Below are 25,623 nucleotides of genomic sequence, written 5' to 3'. Positions count from 1 at the left end.
ACAGAAAGAGCAGCAGCAAACATGTATACAGTACTTAAAGGGGCTTCTAAATATTTCTAACCTACTCTAGAATAGTTTTGTTCTCAGTCCCAGACCACTGAAATATTTACAGAACAATCTATTCTTTCCTTGCATTTTTTTCCTAAACTGATTGCTGATCCTTTGATCTGGTGTTAACTGACTGGTTAATTGTATGGCCAGGGACCACTTTGACATTTTCATCAACAGCTGTTTGCACCTGACTAAAGCAGTTGAATATTGTGAACATAAAGAAGCACAGCTAGCTGGATATGAGCCTAATGGGTGATCATGGTAGACAAGGCCACTCTTTTTTGTTATCCCCTGTAAACTGTTTGTGACATCTGGCCGATTGCAGGTTGTTATTCTGTTAGATATTTTCACTTTCTTGTATGTAAGATATCTTCTGCGGTTTGATTTTTCTTTTATGTTTCTTTAAGAACATGTTTAGGATCATGAGGCTTCTTTGTGAGTACATTCAATTGCTGAGGAACTGAATGTCCTCAGTGTACAACTGTCTCTTTATTTCTAGGTCATTCATATGTAATAAATACCACTAATAGTACATCAAGTTCATGCAAAGCAATTTGGTCAAATTCAGAAGTGGGATTTCTGGGTGCTATTACACATTGGTAAGCTGGTGTAAGGGGTAAAATTTCCAGATACAAATAGAAAAAGGGGAGTGTGTCAGACAAAATGCCGAGCAGGCGGGAGTAATTTATACCCAGTTACATCAGTGTAAGTTACATGTCACAAAGCTGTTTTTGCAAAACTGACCATTGTAAATGCAATAAAGACCTGACCCTTACTTTTGATAGTTGTAACTTTAAGACTCCACATGGGTTTTGGAAAAAGCCAGGAGGGAAATGTCAACCCAACCCAGAAAAACATTCTGTACAGAATGAAGGAAAAATATGCAGCAAAAAACCAACCTGGAATCAGCAAGGCCTGAAGCAGTGTTCACTTTTGTACTATGCCAATCAGTTCAGTGGCTAAAAGTGAAAACAGAAATATATACAGAGTACCTAGGAATCATTAACACAAGCTTCTCTTTGGTATAGTGTGCAAGAGTGAAGTATTGCTTTATCAAGAGGTCCCGGACTCTCCTATATAACATTAGCCTTAAAGGGAATAAAATATGGCACATGATTTTCACTGTTGCCCTTAGCAACAATCCTGCTGTTAATTTAATCCCATGTTGCTCCAACAACACGGCCACTTTCTTTCTGGAAGAAAGTCCCTGGGGGCAGATAAGGGAAAAGATGAAGAAGGGTGTAACTGAAAATGGAATGATGTTTTGGGGATATGAAACAGCAGCCTTTTCATTCGGTGTCATCCTACCAGCATGCAACATAGTTATAATCTTTCTGGAAATTATTCAAAGATGATTTTTTTAGGGTTCTTAAATGCACAGTGGACTGAGATCTATCCAGTCAGTGCCTTAGCAATTTACTTCACTATTTGCATTTCAAAGGAGTGGTATGCAACCTGGGATCTGAATATGGTTATGGCACTGCCTGAGCTGGGAGTAGTCCTCTAGGTCAACATGCTGCCATCATTAAAAAAATATCAGGGAACAGCAACACCATTATCCTGCATCAGGGAAACATTCTTATTCATTAAGTAAGTACTAAGCTAAATGCGCAGTAACTAAGTAGCATTAATGAACATGTAGACACACGCATCACTTATGTAGCTGCTTAAATTTAAGCAATCATCTAAGTATTGTCAGTAATAGGAATAGACTAAAGCAGGGGCATCAAACGTGTGACCTGTGGGCTGCATCCGGCCCACAGAGCCATTCTCTCCAGCCTGTGGGGCTCCTGCCAGCCAGAGGATTCAGGGGCAGGGTGAGCAGAAGCAGGGCTGCCACAAAATCTGGCATATTGGGCCTCATTGGGCAAGACTGTCAGTGGCAAAGGGTCCAGTGAGGGGTATTGTGACAAAGCCCTGTTCACCCTGTAGTCATTTGCCTCTTTGCCACTTGGTCTGCTGCCATTCATCCTGAGGGCACTTGGCCAGTGCCACAGCCACTGCCTTCTCCCTACAGCACTGGCCCCACTACCTCTACCAGTTGCCCTGCCACTGTCAGGTCCAGATCCAACCTCATAGTCCTGATCTGGCCCAGGGGACAGAGTAAGTTTGACACTCCTGAACCAAAGCACATTTTTGTATGCTTTTCCTGAATTGGGACCTAGTATTAAACATTAAATACCAGCATTAAACATTCAGATCTTGGTGTAGATTGTGCTTCCCTCCTCCCAGGTGTTCAGTTCCATTCCATTTGTTCTTCCTTAGTCATTTCAACCATGGCATAACATTCGTCTTCTGCAGTTCAATGGGATTTTGTGAATAGTCCAGTAAACACATTCCTCAAGGGCTTTAGGGGTCTCAGCTGAGCTGATAGAGTAGTTTATGTATTTTCTAAAGTAAATTTGGTTCCTTTATTTGTGGGAGAAAAAAAGGAGAAACATATAAATTAAAAATGATGGAGTTGCACAGAGAATAATTCCGTCTGTGTTTATATATATTATAGTACAAATATTGAATTCACTCGAGGAATACCTGTAAGCCTCTGCTGTGATGTGTAGTTTTCTCAGGTGCCACCATTTCTAAAATGTCAGGACATAAGAGCAGCTCTATTCTGCCTCAGAAAATCATTGCCATCTAAGTACAGAGAAGAGGAAAATAATATGGGCAAAATTCAGCGTTAACATCATTCTAGAGATTTAAATGGATTTTCACCAGCTTACAATAGCACCAAATTTGGACTAATGCATTTGAAAGTAATCTGCATGAAGGCAAGTAGGCATCTGTAGTGACAGATAGCAAACCATTACCAGTGGTGTCATTAGTGTTTTGGAGAGGTTTTTAAAGAAAATCTGTTGTAGCACAAAGGTGCTGGCAGAAGTTCATTTAAAGTTATGATGGGATCAGATCCCAAATCTCATGACTACCAGGGCAAGGAGGTTGGCAGAGGTTACTGGTCCCCAATGCCATGCTTCCTACAGAGCCCTCTCATCTTGCCAGCCTTCATAGAGCTCAGGATTATGATCTCAGGCTCCACACATGCTGCTAAGTTGAAAGTGTGCACTGAAGCATTGAATAGAGCTGCCCTTGGCACGAATTTGCAAGAATCCATCAGGAAGTCAGTTGATTTCCTTTGCCTGGCAGTGGCAAACTCATCAGGCTCTTAAAGGACCCAGTACACTGGGACCTGAGATGCATGCACAGTGATTTAAAAGGCCTGAAAGCCTAAGATACAGGATTCACATTCACATTTACCTGTAAAGCAAATAAGTATATCCAAATGAAGATCTACTCCAAGGCAAAACAGATTGCTAAGTATGGAGGAATAAACTGACTTTTGCCCTAGGTGCCCAAGGAAACCATACTCCCATAAATTTGACTGAACAGTTTCCTTCCTTAGGTGTCTGGGTAAATATCAATAAAGTGGTGCTTGTGGATATTCCTAATGTATTCAAGTAGGTGACTACAACTGAGCTGAGAAAAACATGCTTTAACTTCCAGAACACTACAAAGAGATTTTATTTACCAGAACTTAACTAACACCTTGGCCAAGTCCTGTCAAGATTTGTGGAAGAGCTTAAAGTGTTTGTCCATTAATTAACTAGGAATTCTACATTAGTTTGTGTTTTAAAGAAATATGGCTTCATATTTTTTCTAGACACACAAGGACATCATTGTTCCCCTCATTTCTTACTGCCTACTATATACAGTTTCCATGCGCTGGCCTTTTTGGTTCCCTTGTAATTCTGGGGGAACCAATTTTCCCCCGTCCACTAAGCCTAGGCACCACTTCAGGGTTCAGGAGTCTACTATGAGAGCTAGGCACCTAAAAGACACATTGCAACATGAAACTTTCAGGTGCCTGTAACCTTCATTGGCTCTAGCCCATGCCATTTGAAAATACCCAGTAAGTCTTCATGGGCCCTGGGCAAGGGCTTGCCACAGCTAAATGACTTTTATACATGTTAGTTCATGGGATCAGGAGATTTGTGTAGTTGTGCACATTTATGACAAGGGAAGATTTGTGTCTCAGTCTGTTCTTAGATGAAGGTGTCTGACTTGATTAGAGTCAGGTGTTAGTCTGAAGTGAGGCATAAAATAGGGTAGTTTTGCTTCCTGTGGTTCATTCATAGTATCTGGTAAAGTAAGCCACTATTTATGAAAGCTTATATATCTGTGAATGTTGATTATCCACCCAGACCTTGTCCCCTGCCATCTGTCTGCCCCCACTACCTGCCCCTACTGTGCCTGCCCCTCCCATCACTTCTGCCCCCTGTGCCTTTCCCCCTCATAGCCTCAGGTCCTCTTTCCCCACCCCAGACCTGGCACCCCCAACTGATCCCCAGAAGTAGATGGTGGGGGGGAGGGGAGGTGGGCACTGTGAGCCAAACATCAAGGAGCATATCCCTGGTCTTGGGCTCACTGCACCCTGGATCTTTAAAAGCATGTGGAAATGGCACCTGGGGACCTGGGAGCTCGTCACGCCCCAGCTGATGTCACAGCTTCATGGTGGGGACATAGGCAGTTGGGGCAGCATGGATCCCAGCATGTGGGGGGGCTTTAAAGAGTACACCTCCTCCCATTGGCCTGCAGGATTGCTTTTTAAAATTCTGTGGGCACTTAGACCAGACAACGAGAGAGGCTACCCACTCTATGGCTCCTGGCTCCCAGGAACCTCTAAGAATCAAGCTGGGGCCGTGTCCCTGAGCTTCCCTGCCCAGGACTTTAAGCTCCCTGCCCTGCAGCTCTGGCTGGGCTGCCAGGGTGCAGGAAATCAGAGGCTCCCAGCAAAGTATAAAGTCCTTTGTGCCAGAAGCCCTTCAGCTTTCCCCCACCTTTCTGGGTGCCTCTGATCCCTCATGCCTGACAGCTTGGCCATAGGTGCTGGCAATTGAGTTTTGATGTTTGGTAGATTGTCACCCTGGTCCAGGCAGCTTTAGTCTCAAACTGGACCTCGGACTGTCCCAGCTGGGGCCAACATTTAGCAGATTGTTAGCTTACTGCACTGTGGGGCACAAACTGGCCCTGGTGCAGTCTTGGGCTCTGCCTACAAACAGCTGATTGTCAACCCTGGCCCCAGACCACACTGAAGCTAGTTTGATTCCCTGGTGTAGTACCAGGGGCCAAAGCAAAGAATCAGCTGATTGTTGGCCCTGGCTAGATCTGCAGACAGTCCTCTTTCAATTGATCGGTGCAGGGGGAGACCAAAATCATGATCCTGGGCTCCCCGTGCACTGGCAAGCAGTAATAGCACAATTGAGTCCCGAGAATTGCGCCTCTTGCCATATATGTGCTGCATGGAAGGAGGCACGGTTGTTGGAATCAGAGATCAGATCCTATCACACTTTTTTTTAAATGAACGTGTGCCAGTGGCCTAAAATATAAAATAAGCATGTCTATGTTAGAGTGTCTGGATATCTGTTCTAAAGTCAAGTTTCCAAGCTTCCTTTTGGGAAGGTATTTTGGTAGGGAAAAGTTGTTTCATTGAAATATCAGGTTAGGGTGCAATTATAGGTTCTTTTTATTATAGTTTCTTCCTTTACAAAAAGTGCCTGTAAGTGTTTTACTTTTGGTTCAGATCCAATCACTACCAGAGCAAGCAATAAGTACTTGTAGAAGCAGGTATTTAGGTCTGGAAATTCCAGTCTTGTTTAGGCAAAGGATATGTGCAGATCACTGGTCTCAGTTTCTCTCACTGCTCCCAGTATGTCCAGTATGCAAATATATTCTAGGATTGCCTGCTAAGACTAACAATAGTGCCAGTTAAGGGAGATTTTTGTAGCTGTCTGTAGGCAACTGACAGATAGGAAAAAAGGTTATTTCTGCTAAATACTGTGTTCACTACAATATCTGAAGGCTTCACTATGTTGATGGATGGGCATCACAATTGTCAAGCTAAATGCACACTAGTAATGTAGTAAAAAAACAAGTGGTCAGGTAGGGTGCCAGGTCAGTAGCCCGCTGCTCCCAGGGCCAGTGATACATCCCAGCCACCTGCTGAAAAGTCTCTAAAAAACCCTTCAGGTTCATTGTCAGGCCCCATTTTTGTAAGCATTTCATCCCCTTCAGCCTCAGACAGGGGAGCTGTGACCACCTGTGCGCTGGGTTTCACTTGTTCCAGAAAGCTAAACATAAAGCACTGCTGCTTTTCTTGCCAGTTTTTGCTGAAACTGCTGCTACTGCTCAAACACCTGCTGTTGTTGCTGGTATGCTTGTGGCTGCTGCTGATGCAGCCTCTCCATCCACTTCAACACAGCCTCTGGGTCCATTCTGATGGCTAATGCCTGAAGGCTGCCTGCCTTCTCCACCGCATGCAGGTGGGTTAGTAAGACTATTTTGTTGCAGGCTGGCTTTGCTCTAGCTGGCTCTATGTCCTGTGAACATAAACTTAACCCTTGTTCCCACAGACAAAAAAAAAAGGCAAATAAATGAGAAAACCTAAACATGTAGTCCTTTTCCAAGCTGCAGGAGAGGCATTTTTGCTCTACCCCTTTCCGGTAGCAAGCTTCCCTGGCTTCCAGTGCACCTCCTGATTGTGGACCACTTCTTCTTTCTCCCTACTTCCCCTTTGCTCTAATTCAGAGGATTTTTTTTAACTTCTAGTGGGCTAGAAGCCTTCTGGGCTTCTAGTACAGGCTCTCTGCTCCCACCTGAAGGACCATACTGGGCACGTCTACATGAACTGCTGCACTTGAGATTAAAACAAATTCCTGCACAATAAGTGTCACCATCTACATGTGCAGATGCTTACTGAGAAATAATTTGCTGTAATCCCAAGTAAATTTGCACCTGCAAATACAAGTCGCAAATTTACTTGAGAGTAATTAAAGACACAGTATGGCACATGTAGACAGCTGAGTAGGAGCAAACGTGCTCCTGGACAGCTGGGCAGCAGGGGGCAGGAGACTGTTCCCTGCCCCTGGGAGCTGCCTACTCTGTCACTGCAGCCCAGGGAGGGACAATGTCCCCCTGTCCTGGCACCAGGGATCTCGCAGCTCTTGGTATGTGATTGTGATCACAGAGTGGGGCTTGGGAGATTCTTATCTCCTTGCCCCAGCTCTGCAATCACTTGAGCTCCAGTGGTGGAGCCTGCCATGGTAGCATGCAGCTCCTGGGGGCAGGAGCCAGGAGACAGCTGTCTCCTAGCCCAGGAGACCCTGTTCTCCCTGCCAGCCCCTAGGCTAGCACCCATGTAGAAATCCCCCTGACTGCTGCAGGGGGGCGGTGCAAGGCCAGTGGGGGTGAGAGTAGACTGCTGCCATGAGCATCAAATTTGGTCCTAGTCCCTTGCACGTGTAGATGCCTGCCCGGGGTGGGTTTACTCTAAAGTAAAGTACTCTAGAGTAAACCCACACTGAAGCATTTGCATGTGTAGATGTGCCCACTGCTCTGTTACAGTGAGGCAAATGCTTAAGTACTTTCAAGAATGGAGGACTAAAAACTTAAGGAGATTTCATTTCAAATTCTGTGATTAACAACCCCAAATCCACTCTTATATTTGCTTCCTATATACAGGCCACATTTACATGAGACGCTGACTGCACAGTTGTTACTGCACAATCATTTAGTACTTGCATACCCAAGTACTAAATGACTGCACAGTAACTGGTGTTACTGTACAGTAGTACAGTAGTAATGAGCTACTGCATAGTAAGCATCTTGTATAGACATGGCTACAGAGAAGTGTGAGACAGGGCTGCCAATTTTTTCTTTTGATTAGTTTTTAGCTGATGTAGTTTTAGCTTGAAGACATTCTGGAAGGGCTTTGAAGCATTTTCTCTTCCTTCCACTTTCCTTTCTTTTCACTAGCTAGACACTGTTGCATTTTCTCTCTCTCTATGGTGAAGATAATCTGGATTTCCATGGAAAGAAATTTAGCAGTTACAGTCATTAGTGTCATCACTTTCCATTCAAACATGAACATTATGGCTAGGCACTCTACGGCATTTATAACAGAATCACAGAGAGGTAGGGCTGGAAGGGACCTCTAAGAGGTCATCTAGTCTAATCTCCTGCCTGATGCAGGATCATCCCTATCCAAACCATCCCATATAACCATAATCTAAACTCTACATAAGACTACTGTAAACTCTACATAAGACTACAGTAGTGAAACATACTGTTTCTTTTACCTGAGCTTGAGAATTTCTATGACTGTAACTATCAAAGCAAAATGTTGGCAATGCAGAGAGGACATCATTACAAATGATAGGAAGCAAGCCCAGAGGAAAAGTTTGACTGAACTCCTTGAAATAAAGAATACGTATATTTTACAGTGCTTCTATGGTCTTTGCACTTGGTTAGTACAGGACAGCCTATTAAACATTGGTGCGAGAGAATCCTACTTTCAGCTGAAAATGGTTGGCTGTTCACTTGCTGATTTTAACCTCAGATTTTGTATCTTTATCAAAAAATGTACAATGTCTGGCTTGGATTCCCACTATGCACATACTTTCTGTGGATGGAAAAGGAGGCAGACAAAGATTTGTAATCCATCACAGATATACATGCATGTAACCCATAGGGATGGTATGCATTCTGAGTTCTGTTCTGTGCCCAGTTAATAACTGCGTTAGAAAACTAACTCTTCAGCTCAAGCTGTAGAGGTTTCTGCTTTTAACTGTGGGCCCTGCAAGTCAGCCAAGATGGTGATTTCATCTACCATCTTGGCTTTCATCCACACTTTTGTGTGCGTGTATGTGTGTGTGTTACATTTGAATATGTAAAGATAAGGACATTTCTGCCTTTTGAAAGATAGTCACTTGAGTTGTATTTGTATGCTGCAGATGTTATATTGATTTTAGTTTGCAGACAGAAAATGCAACAGTGTGTTCAGAAATTACTCTTTTCCCTGTGGCGCCTTTTCCCCTGGAGGGGGGAAAAAAACTATTCCTGGGTCACTTTTTAGTGTGTAGGCTCTCTGTGAAAAGACTATTAAAATATATATTTAATAAGCTCACAGTAAGTTAAAAATCATCCATTTTCTGAGTAATCAGAAATGTCTCTATGTACTGTTTTAACATTGACATTATTCAGCATCCATACATAAGAATGAAATCTAGCAAATGATTATATGAAATAACAGAGCTGCCTTTATATTATATTATAGTCTAATCCTACTTAATTTGTATCTGGATTTCAAACTTTTCTGATCTGAGAATTGGCTATGATAAAGAGGGGTGTACTGGCATTGATGTTCAGATCCCAGTTGGAGTCTGACTTTACTCAAAATTCCAAGAATGTGTGAATCCAAACGGCAGTCTGATTCAGGTCTCCCTCTCTCCACTTTCAGCAGTAAGTGGCTATTGATATTATTACACTTTGAAAAATGGTTCCTAGAGCGCATTTTAAATTTGCATAGCACAGCATATGCCATAAGCACTTCCTTATGTGAAGGGACCTGGATGGGCCTGGAGTAGCTGTTGATTTTTATTAAGTAAATAAGTCACCATACTCAGACACACAGTGTCTGTATAAACAGGCATTTTTAAGTAATAAGAGTCAAACTCCCTTTGGTGTGTATAATACGTGCTTAATCCTTTCAGTCAATGCAAAGTGTTCTGAGGGTATGTAAATGAAAATATACATATTTAAAAAGCGTGAAGATGTTGAGGTGTTGAAGCATACAGCCAAAAGGAAAAAGGGAAGCCAGAATTCAGATAGCGTTCAGGATTTATTCCATCCATAGAGCAAGTTGTGCCCAGGGAGACTAGAGAAGAAAGAGGGAGACTGAAGTGAGTATCAGGCACATTTTAACTTTCTTGGTTTGGTCTGTTTCTGCCATTCATTTATTTTTAATTTCTTTGGGGAAAATACTGTCTTTCCCTCATCAAAAAGCACAGACAGCTCAAGATACAAAGGCAATGCTAAGTTTATACTGGATTCACTGAATGATGCAGAGCTCATTTCAGTACTGCCCAAACATGAGGGGAGAAGCAGAATGACAAAAGCAAGAGCAGCAAATCAGACTGCTGAAGCACTGTGGTCTTGTCCAGAGCCAGCTCCCATAGATTTCCCCAACACAACTTGGTTGCCCTGGGCAGCACACTGTGTGTGATTCTTCCCCTTCACAGCACTATTTTCCTTACCCCGACCTCACTAATAATATGAGAATGGTTATTCTTGATATTGATTTAAGCACATGGATCCAAACTCTCAATTGATGTAGTTCAGCACAGCTCTATTGAATTTAATGCAGCTCTGAATCTCACCAAGCATCTGTTCTAACAGCAGCCACAAATTATCCCTTCATAAAAAAATGGATTACTTCAAGCTGCTCTCTCAGGATGAGGAAGAGATCATGTCATGGATGAGCACCCAAGTCTGAGATGCTTCCATGTTATGGATAGGGCACATCAGGGCTATAATTGCTTTACTTTGGTAAAAAGAAGGAGTTGAAAAATAATGGCACTGGTAGAAATGACCAGTGAAAATTGATTTCCCTAAACTGGGGCATATATGGATTAGAACTAGCCTGAGGTATCAGAGCCATTGCTATCCAGGGGGAGGGAGGAAGATTAGCACTGAACGAAAGGACAGCTCTGTTGGAACTGTCAATTACTAGTAATGTATGGGATGGGTTTCTTAGCTTAATTGGGAAATATTTTTAAAAGGCTGCAGAGATCATGCGAGTGAGTTGTGAACTCTGTATTACTTTAAACAAATTACTGGGAAGGAATCCTCAGGGAGATGGGAAAAGGCTCTAAGAAACACTTGATAGATGTCTTCTGTGCACCAGAGCCTTGTTAAAACAGTCTGCTGTTTTTGTTCAGGGTTTATTACGCTGCATATAAATTTTAAAACTGCTGATGCAAGGATCCTTATAGGCTTTAAGGGAGGAAAAAATCTTTCTACAGTGCTTAGCCACTCCCTGGGTTTCTACAGGTGTGTTACATACTTCATCCTTTCATTTTTATGTGTGAGGGGGAAGCAGGGAAAGTGGCTATTAAAAGTTGCATTTAAAGGAGATTGCAGTGCATCGGTTATGGATTGTTGATGTAACATTAAATCCTGTGGATAGGAAATGCTGGTGATTTTGCTTGTGTCGCTGATCATAAGCAGCTTTGCGGGGTGTGCTATTGTTTAGGGTTAGTCCTCAAGAGAAAGTTCTTTGCCTCAGTTCTACCCTGTTTTACTGTACCATTTTGAAGACATTCATCCCAGCTTATGGGTTGCTGATCCTATTTTTCTTCCCCAGTGCTGTCCATGTCCATTGCTAGAGCCTACAAAGGACAGTATTTGGGTTTTGTTCCTCAGGAAGTGTCAAGTGTACCCCTTCCCACAGAGCAACAATAAAGCCCTCCAGAGTTTTCAGAAGACTCTTGCCTTATCACCCTTCGCTCTAGGAAGCAGGACTGGCCACATTCTGCTATCTCCATGAGCTCTGTGGGAATTACAGAACCGTCTTATGGCTTTTCTCACTGTACCATCTCCCCAAACCCTTTTATGTCACACTGTCTTTGGCTTGGCTTGTGCCATATAGACAGCCAAGACCTTGGTGGAAGAGAAATTAATTATTGCTGGAGACAGCAGTAAGTCACAGTTCTTCTCATACCATAAATTGCAGCACTCATAAAGGGAAACTAAATGTAACAAGCCATGCTGCAGTGTGTGCCCAACCCCTTCTGCTGAGTTCAGTTGCAGTATAAGTGGAAGAGGCACTGATGTGATGCGAGTGTGGCAGTGGTTGGATACTAATGTGGTTCCTCTCTGGGAAGCTCCCATACCTTCTTGGCTACTCTCTTCCTCACCCAGAGTAGCAGAGAACACACCTCCCAAACATCACAGAGAGTAAGGTACATGCCTCTTCATCCAAATGCTGAGACACTGCTTGGCTCCAAGTGCCTCATCTTGGTGCTATAAATCATTGAGGAATGTTACTCTCATAATAAAATTGTCCCAATAACTGATTGGTTTTGTTTTGTTTTGTTTTTGTCTCCCTTTGCAGAGTGATGAGGTTTTAACTGTCATCAAGGCGAAAGCACAGTGGCCTGCCTGGCAACCAGTAAACGTGTAAGTAGGTAGGGAATGAAGCCTCCCAAAAGAGTTCTGTTCAATATCATCTGACAGGTGCTCCAAACGTATTGCCTCACACAATGGTTTGCTGTTGTGAAGAAACAATATAAAAATATTGTTGATAGATGAGTTTGTCTTGTGCTTGGTATTTTGCCAATAATTGCAACTCTCTCTTTTATTATTGGTGTACTTTGGGATTGCTAACTGTTTCAGGTAAAAGAAAGAGCAGATCATTTTGCTGATGTTGTGTCTGTATCAAACTATGACATTTATATGCAAGTTTTCCTATTCAGTACACAGTATCTTTATAATCTGTTTTGACCAGATCATTCATTCTGTCATCCTCTTTGGTGGGGGGACGGACCCTAAAAAGCTCCAAAATATATCTTATGGAAAGTTTATTTCTCAAAGACATTGAACCCTAGGTTCAGATACAGTAAACTGCCATAGTGACACTGACTTCAGTAGAGCTATAATAATTACCTGAGCTGAGAACATGGCTCATCATCATCATTGCTGATCTTAGGGTCTCCCAAGGCAGAAAGCCTGAGAGCAGAAAAAACAGTAAGGGCTCAGGACCAGAGAAGCCATCTCCCCTGCCTAATTGCTAGGCTTGGACATGTGCAGAATTCAAGTAAATGCATGAAACTTATTTTCTCACTGGAGGTTGGGCTTCAGCAACAGGGTTTTTTAAAATACAGCCTTTGCAAAACCATCTAGGAACAAAGGAAGTAGGTGGCATTTACCAGATAAGGAGCTATGTTCTGCCTTACTAATAAAGGACCCCTGTTAAACATGAGCACCCACTGTGCCATTATGGCTTAGACTGGGTGAGTGCAGTCTTTGCATCAGGCAGAGAGGTGGCATGACCTCTGTCCACAGCATTAGTATGGTGGCTTACTGGAGTGCCCAGTTTTAGCATCCACAATTCAAAAAGGATATTGACTACATGGATGTCAGCCAGAAAAAAGCTAAGAATCAAGTTCTGGAAAACATTGATTTTTGTAAAAGACTGAAGAGGCTTAAAACTTAAGAAGCCAGTTAGTATATCCAAGGAAAAATTAAGAAGTAACTTGATCAGAAAAGTTTTTTGATAGCTGCAATCTGATGGCTCCTTAATCAAGCAGATAATGGGATAAGAAGAGCTAGTGGTAGGGGACTAAAGCTAGAGAAATTCAGACTAGAAATGAAGAGAAGTGTTTAACAGTGAGAGTGTTTACCCTTTTGGACAGTTTAGCTAGAGCTATGATAAATTTTTTCTCACCTGAAGTCCTTGGATACTTTTCTTAAAAAGATGCTGAAAGCAAAATAAAAAATATAGGTCTGTGACAGGATTTCTGGGTGAGGTTCAGTGATTGTCTGTGGGATACAGGAGTTCAGAGTAGATTATTATAATTGTCCTTTCTGGCCTTAAAATCCATATGTCTGTAGTCTTGCACAGCTAATTGCTGTCTTGAGTCCTTAGAACCTTTTGGCATGTTCCTTCATTGCTGTATTCAGATAATGAGCTCCCCACAGAAACGGTCTCCAGCTTTACTCTGCTCAACATCTGTTAGTTTGGGGGACCTATTACTGAGCTTACCTATAGTAAGTTCCAATATATTTTTTTTGGTGTTGACCTGCTTGTTCTTTTGCATACCAAGTTGGTATTCTTTAAAAAAGAAAAGTCATTACACTGCCTGGCTCTGATCCGATGAAGCCTGTTTGGCTCAGGGGAACCATTTGTTTTTGCCTATAACCTTAAAAAAAAAAAAAGAACAAAGAAAACAGCAGTGATGGTGCTTTTGCCTCAAAATGATCAATGTTGCAAGGGTTTGTCTCTGCAGTCACCACTCCACAGTTAGCACACACATTATATGGTGGTGGTTGTCGGAGAGGCATGTGGTATTGTTCATTTCTTTGACTGTATTGGGGATAGATAGAGGATTTCCAGAGCTGTCAATCCATCATCTTTCAAAAGCACTAAATTCACACACAAAAATCAAAGCTAATTAAACTATAGTGCCCATGGCTGTATCAACTAGGGGGAATGCAGAAGTGACAGCTTCACAAAGGAGTTAACAAAAAACTCTTTAGATGTTTTTATTAGGAGAACACAATTTCAAACATTTTTGAGGCATATTCTCACAGGGCTATGTATGACAATGTTTCTCAACCACCCTCCAGATGTTCTTGTAGCAACATCTTTTCTTTTCCATATGTCAATTGGTGTCACCTTCCAATAACATCCACGGAAAAAATTCCAGATATTCCTACTGTATTATAAAATGTCACCCAAAGGTTTTCTTCCCAAACAGCTCTTGTTGTGTTTCCCTCTTTTATTTGGTGGTTTGTTTTTTTAAATCATTTTCATTATGTTTCTCATATACGGTTGTGGTACCCCTCTTTTTTAATTCCATTTTAAAGTCTGCTTCCATCTCCAAAGAAAAGAACCTTTTCAATTAGCACATATTTCTCTTGTTAGATTTTCTGTTTAACATTATTGATTATCTCTGTTGGAATATAAATGATGATTGTACAAGAATTAAAGCTGTTACATCAGACAAACATTTAGACAATTATTATGCACAACAAAGCGAACTTATTCTGGCAAGCATGTGTTGCTAATTTTCTACCGGGTAATGGGCATGGATAATTTTCTCTTGAGTAATCATGAATGATATGGCTTTTCTTGGTCTGGTGTGAAGCCGATATGTCAAAACATCACATCATGTAATGTTAAGCCATGTTGCAATATATTGCTCTATTGTGGCAAAGGAGTTTACTGTGTATTAAACACTATTATCAAACACATAACATTAGGAAAACTACTTCAGGAGGTGAAAGAGAAAGTTTCACAGGTTAGCAAAGGAAATCAGTCTGGTCAAGCTTCGAAGTTTGAAATGAAGCAGTTACCCAACCAAGTTATCATATCGTGTTAGTTGCACTTAAAATATCAATATTTAACAGCAGTTAAACATATTGATATAATAACTTTCCTACATTGATTTTGAAGCTTTGACAGCTGTAATTATATTAATACATCTTTGCCTGTTGTGATGGAGAGTTGGTGATTAGCTGCTGCCAGAATCAGAATGCTATACTAGATGGGCTGTTTATCTTGTCACTTTAATTTTAAAAATTGCAACAAAGAGTAGTGATCTGATTATTAACTGAGCTGAAAAATGAACCTGATTGGCTAACAATTGTTTGAGCGTAATGTGACTTGGGACCAAAAAGGCCTGCAGACTCAAAACTTGCCAACTGCATCAAGCAGATGTCAGATCTATGCATCTCAGGAAAAAACTCTGAACGTAAGAGCCAGAACAGAAGACAGGCCTAGATCATGGTATTCTAGGTATCCTGGCACAACATGGCTCTTGGTTCTCTTACGGCCATGCCCCCTCCCCAAAGTGTACTGATAGCAGCTGCATTTCCTCTTGTAGGGGTGGGGAGGGTAGGTTCTTGGACTCCTTTCCCCCTCAGTCTGGCCTCCCAGGGGAACTGATGTGCAGGACTTCCTGGGAGCCCAGGAGAGCTGGTTGTATTTTAAAGAACCCTTACTAAGGGTGCAGAACCACACCATCCTGATGCACAGGAAGATCAGCAAGGATAGCAGAAGACGAGCTTGGCCTTAGTATAGGGAATTCTTCAATGAGCTAAAACACAAAAAGGAAGCTTACAGGAAGTGGAAACTTGGACAAAGTACTAGGGAGGAATATAAGTATTGTTTGCATGCAGGGATGAAATCAGGAAGGCCAAAGAACAATTGGAGTTGCAGCTAGCAAGTGACAATGAAGGTAACAAGAAGGGTTTCTGCAGGTATTTCAGTAACAGGTGACAGATCTGGGAAAATTTGGGTCCCTTACTGAATGGAGGAGGCAACCTAATGACAGATGATGCAGAAAAGGCTGACGTACTTAATGCCTTTTTTCACCTCAGCCTTCACAGGCAAGGTCAGCTACCAGACTACTGCACCCAGCAGCACAGTTTGGGGAGGAATTGAGCAGCCAATAGTGGTGAAAACAGGTTAGGGACTATTTAGAAAAGGTGGATGTGTACATGGCCATGGGTCCAGACACGATGCATCCGAAGGTACTGAGGGAGTTAGCCAATGTGATTGCAGAGCCGCTGGCCATCATCTTTGAAAACTCATGGCAATTGGGAGAGGTTCCAGATGATTGGAAAAGGACAAATATAGTGCCCATCTTTAAGAAAGAAGGAGAATCCAGGGAACTGCAGTCTGTTCAGCCTAAACTCAGTCCCTGAAAAAATCATGAAGCAGGTCCTCAAGGACTCCATTTCTAAGGAGGAGAAGAATGTGATTACAGCCAGCATGGATTCACCAAGGGCAAGTCATGCCTGACCACCCCGATTGCCTTCTATGACTAGATCGCTGGCTCTGTGGATGCAGGGAAAGCAGTGGACATGATATACCTTGACTTTAGTGAGGCTTTTGATACGGTATCCCACAACATTCTCACAAACAAGCTAAAGAAGTACAGATTGGATGAATGGACTGTAAGGTGGATAGAAAACTGTTTGGAAGGGTAGTCAGGCACAAAGGGTAGTCATCAATAGCTAGGTGTGTAGTTGGCAGTTGTATCAAGTGGAGTGCACCGGGGGTTGGTCCTGGGACCAGTTTTGTTCAGTATCTTCAACAAGGATAACACCAAGCAGAGGGCAGTAGCAGATACACTGGAGGGTATGGCTAGGATTCAGAGAGACCTAGAGAAATTGGAGGATTGGACCAAAAGAAATTTCATGAGGTTCAATTAAGAACAAGTGCAAAGTCCTGCACTTAGAACAGAACAGTCTCATGCACTGTTACAGACTGGGGGCTGATTAGCTGGGCAGCAGCTCTGCAGAAAAGGACCTGGGGGTTACGGTGGACAATAAGCTGAATATGAACCAATGGTGTGCCCTTGTTGCCAAGAAGGCTAACAGCATACTGGGCTGCATTATTATGAGAACTGCCAACAGATTGAGGAAAGTGATTCTTCCCCTCTATTTGACCCTGGTGAGGCCACATCTGGAGTACTGTGTCCCCTCCTCCCCCCACTACAGAAAGGATGTGAACAAATTAGAAAGAGTCCAGCAGAGGGCAATGAAAATGGTATGAGGACAAGTGAACATGACTTCTGTGGGGAGGCTGAGGAAACTGGGCTTATTTGGTCTGGAGAAGAGAAAACTGAAGGGGGATTTAACAGTAGCTTTCAACTACCTGAAAGGGAGGTCCAAAGAGGATGGAGCTAGACTGTTATCAGTGCTGGCAGATGACAGAACAAGGAGCAATGGTCTCAAGTTGCAGCAAGGGAAGTTTAGGTTAGATATTAGGAAAACCTTTTTCACAAGAAGAGTAGTGAAGCATTGGAACAGGATACCCAGAGAGGTTGCAGAATTCCTATCCATGGAGATTTTTAAGACCCTGGTCCACAAATCCTTGGCTGAGATGATCTAGTTGGAGATGGTCCTGCTTTGAGCAGAGGGTTGGACTAGATGACCTCCTGAGGTCCCGTCCAACCCTAATGTTCTATGATTCCTTCAAGAGAACAGTAGAATCCCCCAGCTTTTTTCAAGATGTCTAAAAGCAGTCTCTTCTTCTCCCTAGAGAGGCTCTTGTGGCAGCAGGGCAGCCTTCTAATACTTACCCTAGCAGCATAGAATGCCTTTGGGTGGGTAGGCCAAGTCATCTGCACGTCTTCTCTGCTGGTGTGGAGTTAGCTGGTGAACAGGGCTATTCAGACTTCCCATCACTATTGTTTTAAGCTCTATACAGATTCAGAAAGCTGGCACTTTCTCAGGTATTCTAAAGCCATATTTTCAAATTCATCATCACAAGCATGACATTTAGAAAATTTACTTAAAAAAAAAGAGAAGAAATTCTGATATAAGGAACAAGTCCAGAAGCTTTGGCCTGAACCCAAAGGCCTGTAACGCTTATTTCTCAGTCTTAACTGATAGTAGAAGTCTTTAGTGCATGAGACAGAGATTAAAGGGAAATATAACTGTAAATTTTCTCTTCTAGCTGGGAAGGAGAAAACAGGTAGTTCTCAGTCGAGATGCAATAAGCACATGCTGTCCCGAAAGATTTGTTTGTTCCTACCAGTTCACAGACATCAAGTCAGAAGTAACAAATATAGCAGAGGTGACATTCAGGGCTGAGATGGGGCAGATGTAATAATATGTAATAATTTACTCTAACTGTAACCTGTTAGAGTTAAAATTAATACACTTTAGCTCACTGTCAGTCCCCAATCCAACAAAACATTCCTACCCAAATAATAGGCTTAGTTCACTTCCTCTTTGTTATTTGTTTCCTTTCTCCCTTCCTTTTTCCCTTTCACATATAAGAAAGCTCATTCCCTCCTCATTTTCCATGTCCTCCTCCCTCTCATTTATATTCAGTCTTCCTCCATCCAGGTTGGCACCCAGAATACAGACCACAGTCAGCATGCAGAAAATCTCTCCCAGGTTCTTGTTTTCAGACGGTTCTCTTTTGTAGTCTTTGTGATATAGCACTATAGTTGCACAACATGTAAGAGAACATTATTACCACAAGAAGAGAAGTGAACTAACATCATAAAACATTGTTTCCTGCTATTTATGGTTATAGGCCCAGATTGAGCTATTGAAATTGTGATTTCAATGAGAACACTTGCAGGAAAGGTACTATTCGCTGTGAGCAAGGATAGCATGATATGGCCTACAGGGATCAAAACAGAGTGGTTTTCATCTCACCCATATAAAACAGGAGCACAGCTCAGTGCTCTTTGCCTCTCAGCTGTTCTCAGCTTGAAGCAGATTTCACTTTTACACCCAGCTGCAAACAGCTGATCATTGGTTATGGGAGACAGGAGGTGAAACATCTCATCAGTAGAATTCTGATAGGACTGCTGGCATTCAAACCACAGGAGCTGCAAATATAAAATAATCAAGCTGTGACGGCAGAATCTGGGGGCACAGAGGGCAAGAATTTAAAAGTTTTTTAGGCATCTAACTCCATGGGAGTTAGATTTCTAAATACCTTCAAAAATCTTGCACAGAGCTCCTTCACAAAAGAAAACATTTTCTGTTATGCCTGTGGGTCCAAGTGGAGAAATCCTTACAGTGCCAAAACCCCATTTGCTTCAACAGGAGCTTTGCTTGTACTAAGACATCAGGGTTGGTCCTAAATTAATCTAACACAGGGGAGTCAAACCTGTGGGCCAGCTCCAACCTAAAGAGCCTCTCAATCTTGCCTGGTAGGCCACCGATGGGCACCAGAAGTTATGGGGTATGGCCTGCCACAGTATCTGGGACCCTTTGGCCCCACTGGGCCTGACCATCAATGGTGAATTTGATCACCTCTGGACTCGCTCGGCTAGACCTGCTGCCACCAGGCTGCTCACTACTGTTGCTGCTGTAGAAGCCACTACAGCTTCCCCCTTTCCCCTGGTTGGATCTGACCCTCAAGGAGTCCCATGGTCCAAATCTGGCTCAGAGCCCATGTGAGCTTAACACCCCTAAACGAACATATCGCTGTACAAATACAGCCAAACCTGTTGGGATATATTATTCCTTACTCTATAATTTGAGATAGTGTGTAAGAGCAGGAGGAATTATCTTATTCTGATAAGGCACGAAGGAGAGCCAACTCCTAGGCATAGAAGAAGCTGTGTCAGTTCCACAGCTTGGCAAGAGCCAAATTATCTGTGATGTGAGTGTGAAATCTAGGCTACATAGTGATGTCATCACATTTGTTAGTTTTACAGCTGTGGAGCTGTATACAGGATGGTCATTATATTCTCTGCCCATTGTGACCCTTTGCCACCAGAAAAAAAGGTTATTATACAGGCAACTTCTCTGTTATGAGGATTTAAGACTATAGCTACAATAATCCAATAAGGGATAGTGGAGTTTTCAGTGATTTTTCCAAAATTGCTGGACCTCTGGACTAAACCCCAAACTATAAGCAAGGGATTTCATTTTGCCACACAGTTTCTAGCTCTCCGTAATGGTTTGTGCATTGGAAGCACACAGCTGGATCTGCAGCTCACATTAATTTGTTTCTCTCAGGGTGCCTCTTGAATTATGTTACCAGAATGTGTCCAATGCAGGTGGATCAGTATTCCTCATCATTAACTGGGATAAGCAGGAGGGTATTTGAATCAGACCTCCTGTGTCTGAGGATTTTGCTTGTTCACTGCGAAGCAGGGAGTTTGTACCACTGTTGTGTAAGGCTGAATATGATGCAGTCTAACATTTTTAACTGCAAGGAAAAGCAAGGATCAGACATGGGACAGAATCAACTTGCCAAATGGCTATGTACCCAGTTGCTAAAGTGTCAGTGCCTAATAAATAAATAAATCATCAAGCAGATACACATCATCTTTTCAAATACCATCATAGGTCCAGTCTGCCAGTTTTAGATAAGCTGAAAGGAACTGGTCAATTTAGAAATCAGAGATATTGAATGAACAAGTGCCTTCTCCAATATTTTTCAGCAATCCTTTGGATTATAAAAGAAAAAAAATCCCATTTTATCTCTTCTGCTTGGCATCTGCCTACTCTGAATTGTTTCCAGGCCAAAGAATTAAAGAACGTTAACTCTTAATTCACTCTCCAGTTCTTGATCCTGCAGGTTTTGGAATGCTCAGTTGAAAACACCTGTTTTTCACATGATTTTTAGACAATATGCAAATGTTTAAAAACCTTTTGATGATAAATTGTGCTGGTTGTGGAAATTAACCCCCTTTTCCTCCCCACACCTCATGTATGTGTGCATGGGTGTGCACACACACACACTCTATTTGTGATGATTCTGCCATGAGGCATCTCAGACCGTCTGTTCTACCCACAATCTTATGCTTTCCTCCCCATCCTGTGCCATGCAAGAGGATAAAATATTAAAATTGGAGTGAAATAAATCCATGAGCCAGCTCCCTGTACAACTTGCAACTCATTATTCAGCAGAGAATGGCTTTCCCTTGTGAAAAACCCATGTTGGGGCTGTCATTTTTCACAGTCCAGTCTATACAATAAACCCATGGGGCTGGATATGTTTCTGATAGCAAGCTTCTCATTAGAGATGTGAGCATAATGGATTTTTCAGTTCTATCATTTCTTCCTGCTCTTTTTTTCTCAGTGCTAAGCACTATCTCTGGAACAATCTGCCTTATCACTGCTGTCTCACATCATCCAGTACAGGATACTGTCCAATAAGATGAATTGGCTAAAGACCCCCATGAGAGATGTGAATTGGGGGCATGGGCCAAAGTCTATTGAAATCCATAGGCTTTACACCAGAATCACATTTTGGCAAAAGCAGGTACCCTCCCTTTTCCTTTTAAGCTTTTTTTTTTAGGGTTTCTTCCTCTCTCTACTCCCTCCTACCCACAATTCCTCTGCCACATTTTGAATAAAAAAATATTTTAACAGCTAATTTTCTATGCTCAGTGAATATCAAACAAAGCATTTCAGAATTAAAAAGCACAGATAACAGGGTGATTTTGTTTAATTTTTGCAAACCTTTTCCTTCATAATCTTTTGCTTATTCTTCCTGTGCCCACACAGCCTCTGTTCTTTTCAAATGTCCTGTTTTTACAATGTTGTACTATGGCTCAGACACTGGCAAATTGAGAGCCTGATGAGTCAGCCACAGAACTTTTTCTTTTTCCCTGAAGTTTAATGAGCAAATTTGCTTCTCCACTCTCCTTGACCAATGCCTCAGTTTATTGTACCTACTATTGTCTTACACAATTTCTATAGCTTTAGTGTGGTTTTTATAGCACACAGGTTTCAATCCAAAGGCACAGATGTATTTCCAGTTACACTCTGTGGCGGATCACTTTGGTTGCAAAATTCAGAAGAACCTGACAGCGTTTTCTTGTTTGGTTTGTGACCACCCAAAACGCAGAAGATTCTCAATTTAAACCACCAGTCAGGTCAAGTGCACTTGGCCCTGGCTCTTTAGAAGCGCATCCTAGAAAATCTGTTTACCAAAAATAACCTCAGTTTTGAGCTAGTGTTGAAATCTGATTCAGCTTGTTATGGAAGTTTTATATCAATGTATTTCTTTATCATCAGGTCTTATTAACTTAATATTGTAGCCTTGATGGAGAAAATGGACATAAAATTATCTGAAGAGACTCCACAGCACAATATGAAGTACCCTGCAACCCTTCTTTTATCAACTCACCAAAATGTCCCATCCAAACTACACCACCTTTTCCTGTTTCCTTCCTTCATTTCTTCCTCTTTTTCATTGCTTGCTTCACTCCTTATCTTCAACTTCCCAAGTTCCTACATCCCATCACTGATTTTCATATGTCTGGAGGGGACCTCTCCCTTCCAGACCTATACATCCTTGTGCCCCAAGGCAAGACCAGTATCTTAACCATTCCAAATGGATATTTGTTTCACTTGTTCTTAAAAATCTCCAATGATGGAGTTTCCCAAGTCTCCTTAGGTAGACTGCTTATCTATCCTTACACTTAGCAAGCTTTTTGTAATGTCCAACCCTATTCCTTGCTGTTTAACCATTGCTGCAGTTTCAGCCATTACCTTTTGTCTGATTCCTAGAGGACATGGAGAATAATTCATTTTTATCCTTCTTTATGGCAGTGTGTTATGTACTCAAATACTCTTAACATATTTCTCCCCAGTTTTCTCTTTGCTAGAATAAACAAAGCCAATTATTTCAATCTTTTCTTATATGATATGCTTTCTAGACTCTTTTTGTTGCCGTCTCCTGGGTTCTGACAAATGGAACCACATCTTTCCTCAAGTGTAGTGCCCAAAACTGGACACAGAATTTTCTCTGAAGTTTAGCAGGGCAGAAAGATTATTTGGCATATTTTACACAAGCCACTCCTGTTTATATGACAGTCTGATATTTATTGCAAAAATGTCACATTGTTGACACGTTCTGTTTATGATCCAGTAAAGTACTTTGCACTTGTCCTTATTAAGCTGTATCCTATTTCTTGGAGGCCACTTCTCCTATCTATCAAAAACTTTTTTAATTCTTTTCCTGTACTGCAAAGTACTTTCAGCTCCTCCCTGCCTTGGTATTATTCGCAAATGTAATAAAGGGTACTCATATCATACAATCAGTCATCCAACTCATTAGTGAAAAGACTGCCTAGTTTTGGAATCAGGACAGACCCTTGTGTAACCATACTTGATACATATTTTCAGTTTCAGAGCCAACCACTGATAACTATTTTAAGTGTAGCTTTACAAATAGTTGTGCGCTGTAGTTTTATCTAGCAAGTAGTATTTGCCTAGCTCTTGTAAGACAATGTCATGTGAGCTGGTGTAAATAGCTTTACTAAAGTCAAGATACATCACATCTACTGCTTCTCCCCTATCCACAAGGTCTATTACCCTGTCATAGGAAGAAATTAGATTAGTTTGACATGACCTGCTCTTGACAAATCCATGTTGGCTGTTACTTATCACCTTGCTATCTTCTAGTCCTTACAAATAGATTGTTTGATTATTTTTTTCAGTATCTATCTGTGAATTGAAGTTGGGTTGACTAGCCTTTATTTTTCCCCTTTTTAAAGATAGGTGCTACCTAGTTTTCTTGGCATCTCAATGGACCTCCACAAGTTTGCAGGCAGAATTGCTAATGGTCCTGAGATTGCTTCAGCAAGTTTCCTAAGTACCCTGAAGTGCATTTTTTTTGCTTTTTCTTCACACACATTTCTTATGCCTTTTCCCACTGCCCCAAGTAGCAGGCCAAAGTGTCTGCTGTTGGCTCCCTTCCCACTTGTGTCATTTCCACAGCTGGCTGCCGAATGGTCTAGAGACACCTGGGAAGCCAATACAAGAGACAAATGGCCAGAGGCTTCAAAGGAGTTGCCAGGTACATTCATCTGCTCTCCTGCAGCAGCAGCAGGAGTTTCCTGAAGTGAGGGAACAGAATTAGTCACTTCCTCTTTATTGCAAGACTTTCCCTCTAGTTATCTCTCCTGCTGCTTCTCCCTCTGCAAACCCAATCAGGCAGTGGGAGGGACGTTCTTTGGAGACTGCCTGTTCCATCTGAGGAAGCAGCAGCTTCTCTTTCATGACCTGAGAAAGCTACTTGTGCCTAGCACTGTTCTTCCTGCTTGAAAAGTAAGAAGTCAGGAAGGCTGGATGAAGAACACATAACAGCTGACTCCAGAAGGACATTTATTCAGTGCATTTAGCCATACTAGATAAATGTTATTTTAAAAATCTATCTTAATAGGCATTCTATTAAAAGTGCTGCCAAGGCACACATGCAGTCTGATAACTGCACAGGGTTAAATCAACAATTAAGACAAAATGAGCTGCATCATAAACTGCTACCAGTATTTCTTGTGTGCAGTTGTATACCTGCCTAGGAATGCTGTTTCTGTATATCAGATATATGGGCAAGTTGTGAGCACAAGCAGAATTAACAGAGATTTTCAAGGAGAGAGCTTTTGAAGGAGAGGGATTGTGCCTTTCACATGTGGTTTTCTGAGTACTGCTGCGCTATGAATGCATGACTGGCTTCTCTCCCCCTAACCCCCGCCCCTACTCCATTCCTGCAATCGTGGCAGCACTCTGCTGCACCACCACCACCTTCTCCTGTCCATAACAATAACCAATCAGAGTACTCCAAGAGAATTATGGACAGACAGACAGACTAGGCCCTTTATATTATTATTATTGTTATTATTATTTACTAAGTTTTTTATCATGTACTCCCCAACACAGCAAAAGGGCTTTTGATAGGCAATTTAAAGCCCTGGATCTAGCTTAGAGGTTCAGTCAGTGAAATCTTTTCCCTATCCCATGTAAGATAACAGTCCTACAATGTATAAACAGTTGAATAATTAAAAGAAGTATTTAACAGTGAATGAACTGTAGTAACAATACTTGAATACATAATATGAGATGATAATATCTAGTAGTTTCGTCACTTTGTACAAGAGGGTAGAGTGTGTGGATTGCCTACTTTAGAATCTTGTATATTCTAATTATCCTACTTTCTCATCCACTCCATTTAACTTTGTATCATAGATTTTGATGGGCACGTCTACATGAGACGCTACGTCACCACTTGTTGCTACTGTGCAGTAGCAGCTAAAAATAACCATGCAGCCGATGGTGTTACTGCACAGTCCCAGTTACTCACTTGAGCAAGCAGTAAATGACTGCACAGTCTGCCTCACGTGTAGATGCACCCAGTGGGTAGTGTTAGATCCACAGAAAGACTTAGGCACCTAATTGCCACCTAACTTCCCATGGAGGTGCCTAACTCAGTTGGTGCATAATCCTAGAGGTGCCTAAAAATCCACCAGAAAAGTTCCTTAGGAGCTTAGAGAACTACTTCTGGACATGCCTAGAACAGCATTAAGTCCCAATAGTACTGAGCAGCTGTCACAAAATAGGTATTTCCCATTAATCTAACTAGCAAATCTTGAGCTGATAGGAATTCTCAAAGCATACCTGGCCTCACAAAACAGGAGCAGGAAGTATTTTATAGCCAGTAGACCAAAATGGGATGGGTAATATGGATACAATTCGCTTCTCTGCTAAGGAGATTTGAGCCTGCATCTCCTACTTCTGAAGTGAATGCTG

At 41.9% G+C, this 25,623-nt stretch overlaps 1 protein-coding gene across 1 annotated transcript in view; it reads left to right on the top strand.

Moving 5' to 3' along the window:
- SPON1 (spondin 1) overlaps nucleotides 1-25,623 on the top strand; it is a 378,147-nt gene that overhangs the window by 286,045 nt on the left and 66,479 nt on the right. Inside the window, exon 7 of the mRNA XM_014602347.3 lies at nucleotides 11,996-12,060. Within this exon, the coding sequence (XP_014457833.1) occupies nucleotides 11,996-12,060 (65 nt within the window). The remainder of the gene's footprint in view (nucleotides 1-11,995; nucleotides 12,061-25,623) is intronic.

Source organism: Alligator mississippiensis, chromosome 2 (assembly GCF_030867095.1).
Source record: "Alligator mississippiensis isolate rAllMis1 chromosome 2, rAllMis1, whole genome shotgun sequence".
Taxonomy (NCBI): Eukaryota; Metazoa; Chordata; order Crocodylia; family Alligatoridae; genus Alligator; species Alligator mississippiensis.
Note: the sequence above shows the minus strand (reverse complement) of the source record. Positions and strands in the feature narration are given on the sequence as shown.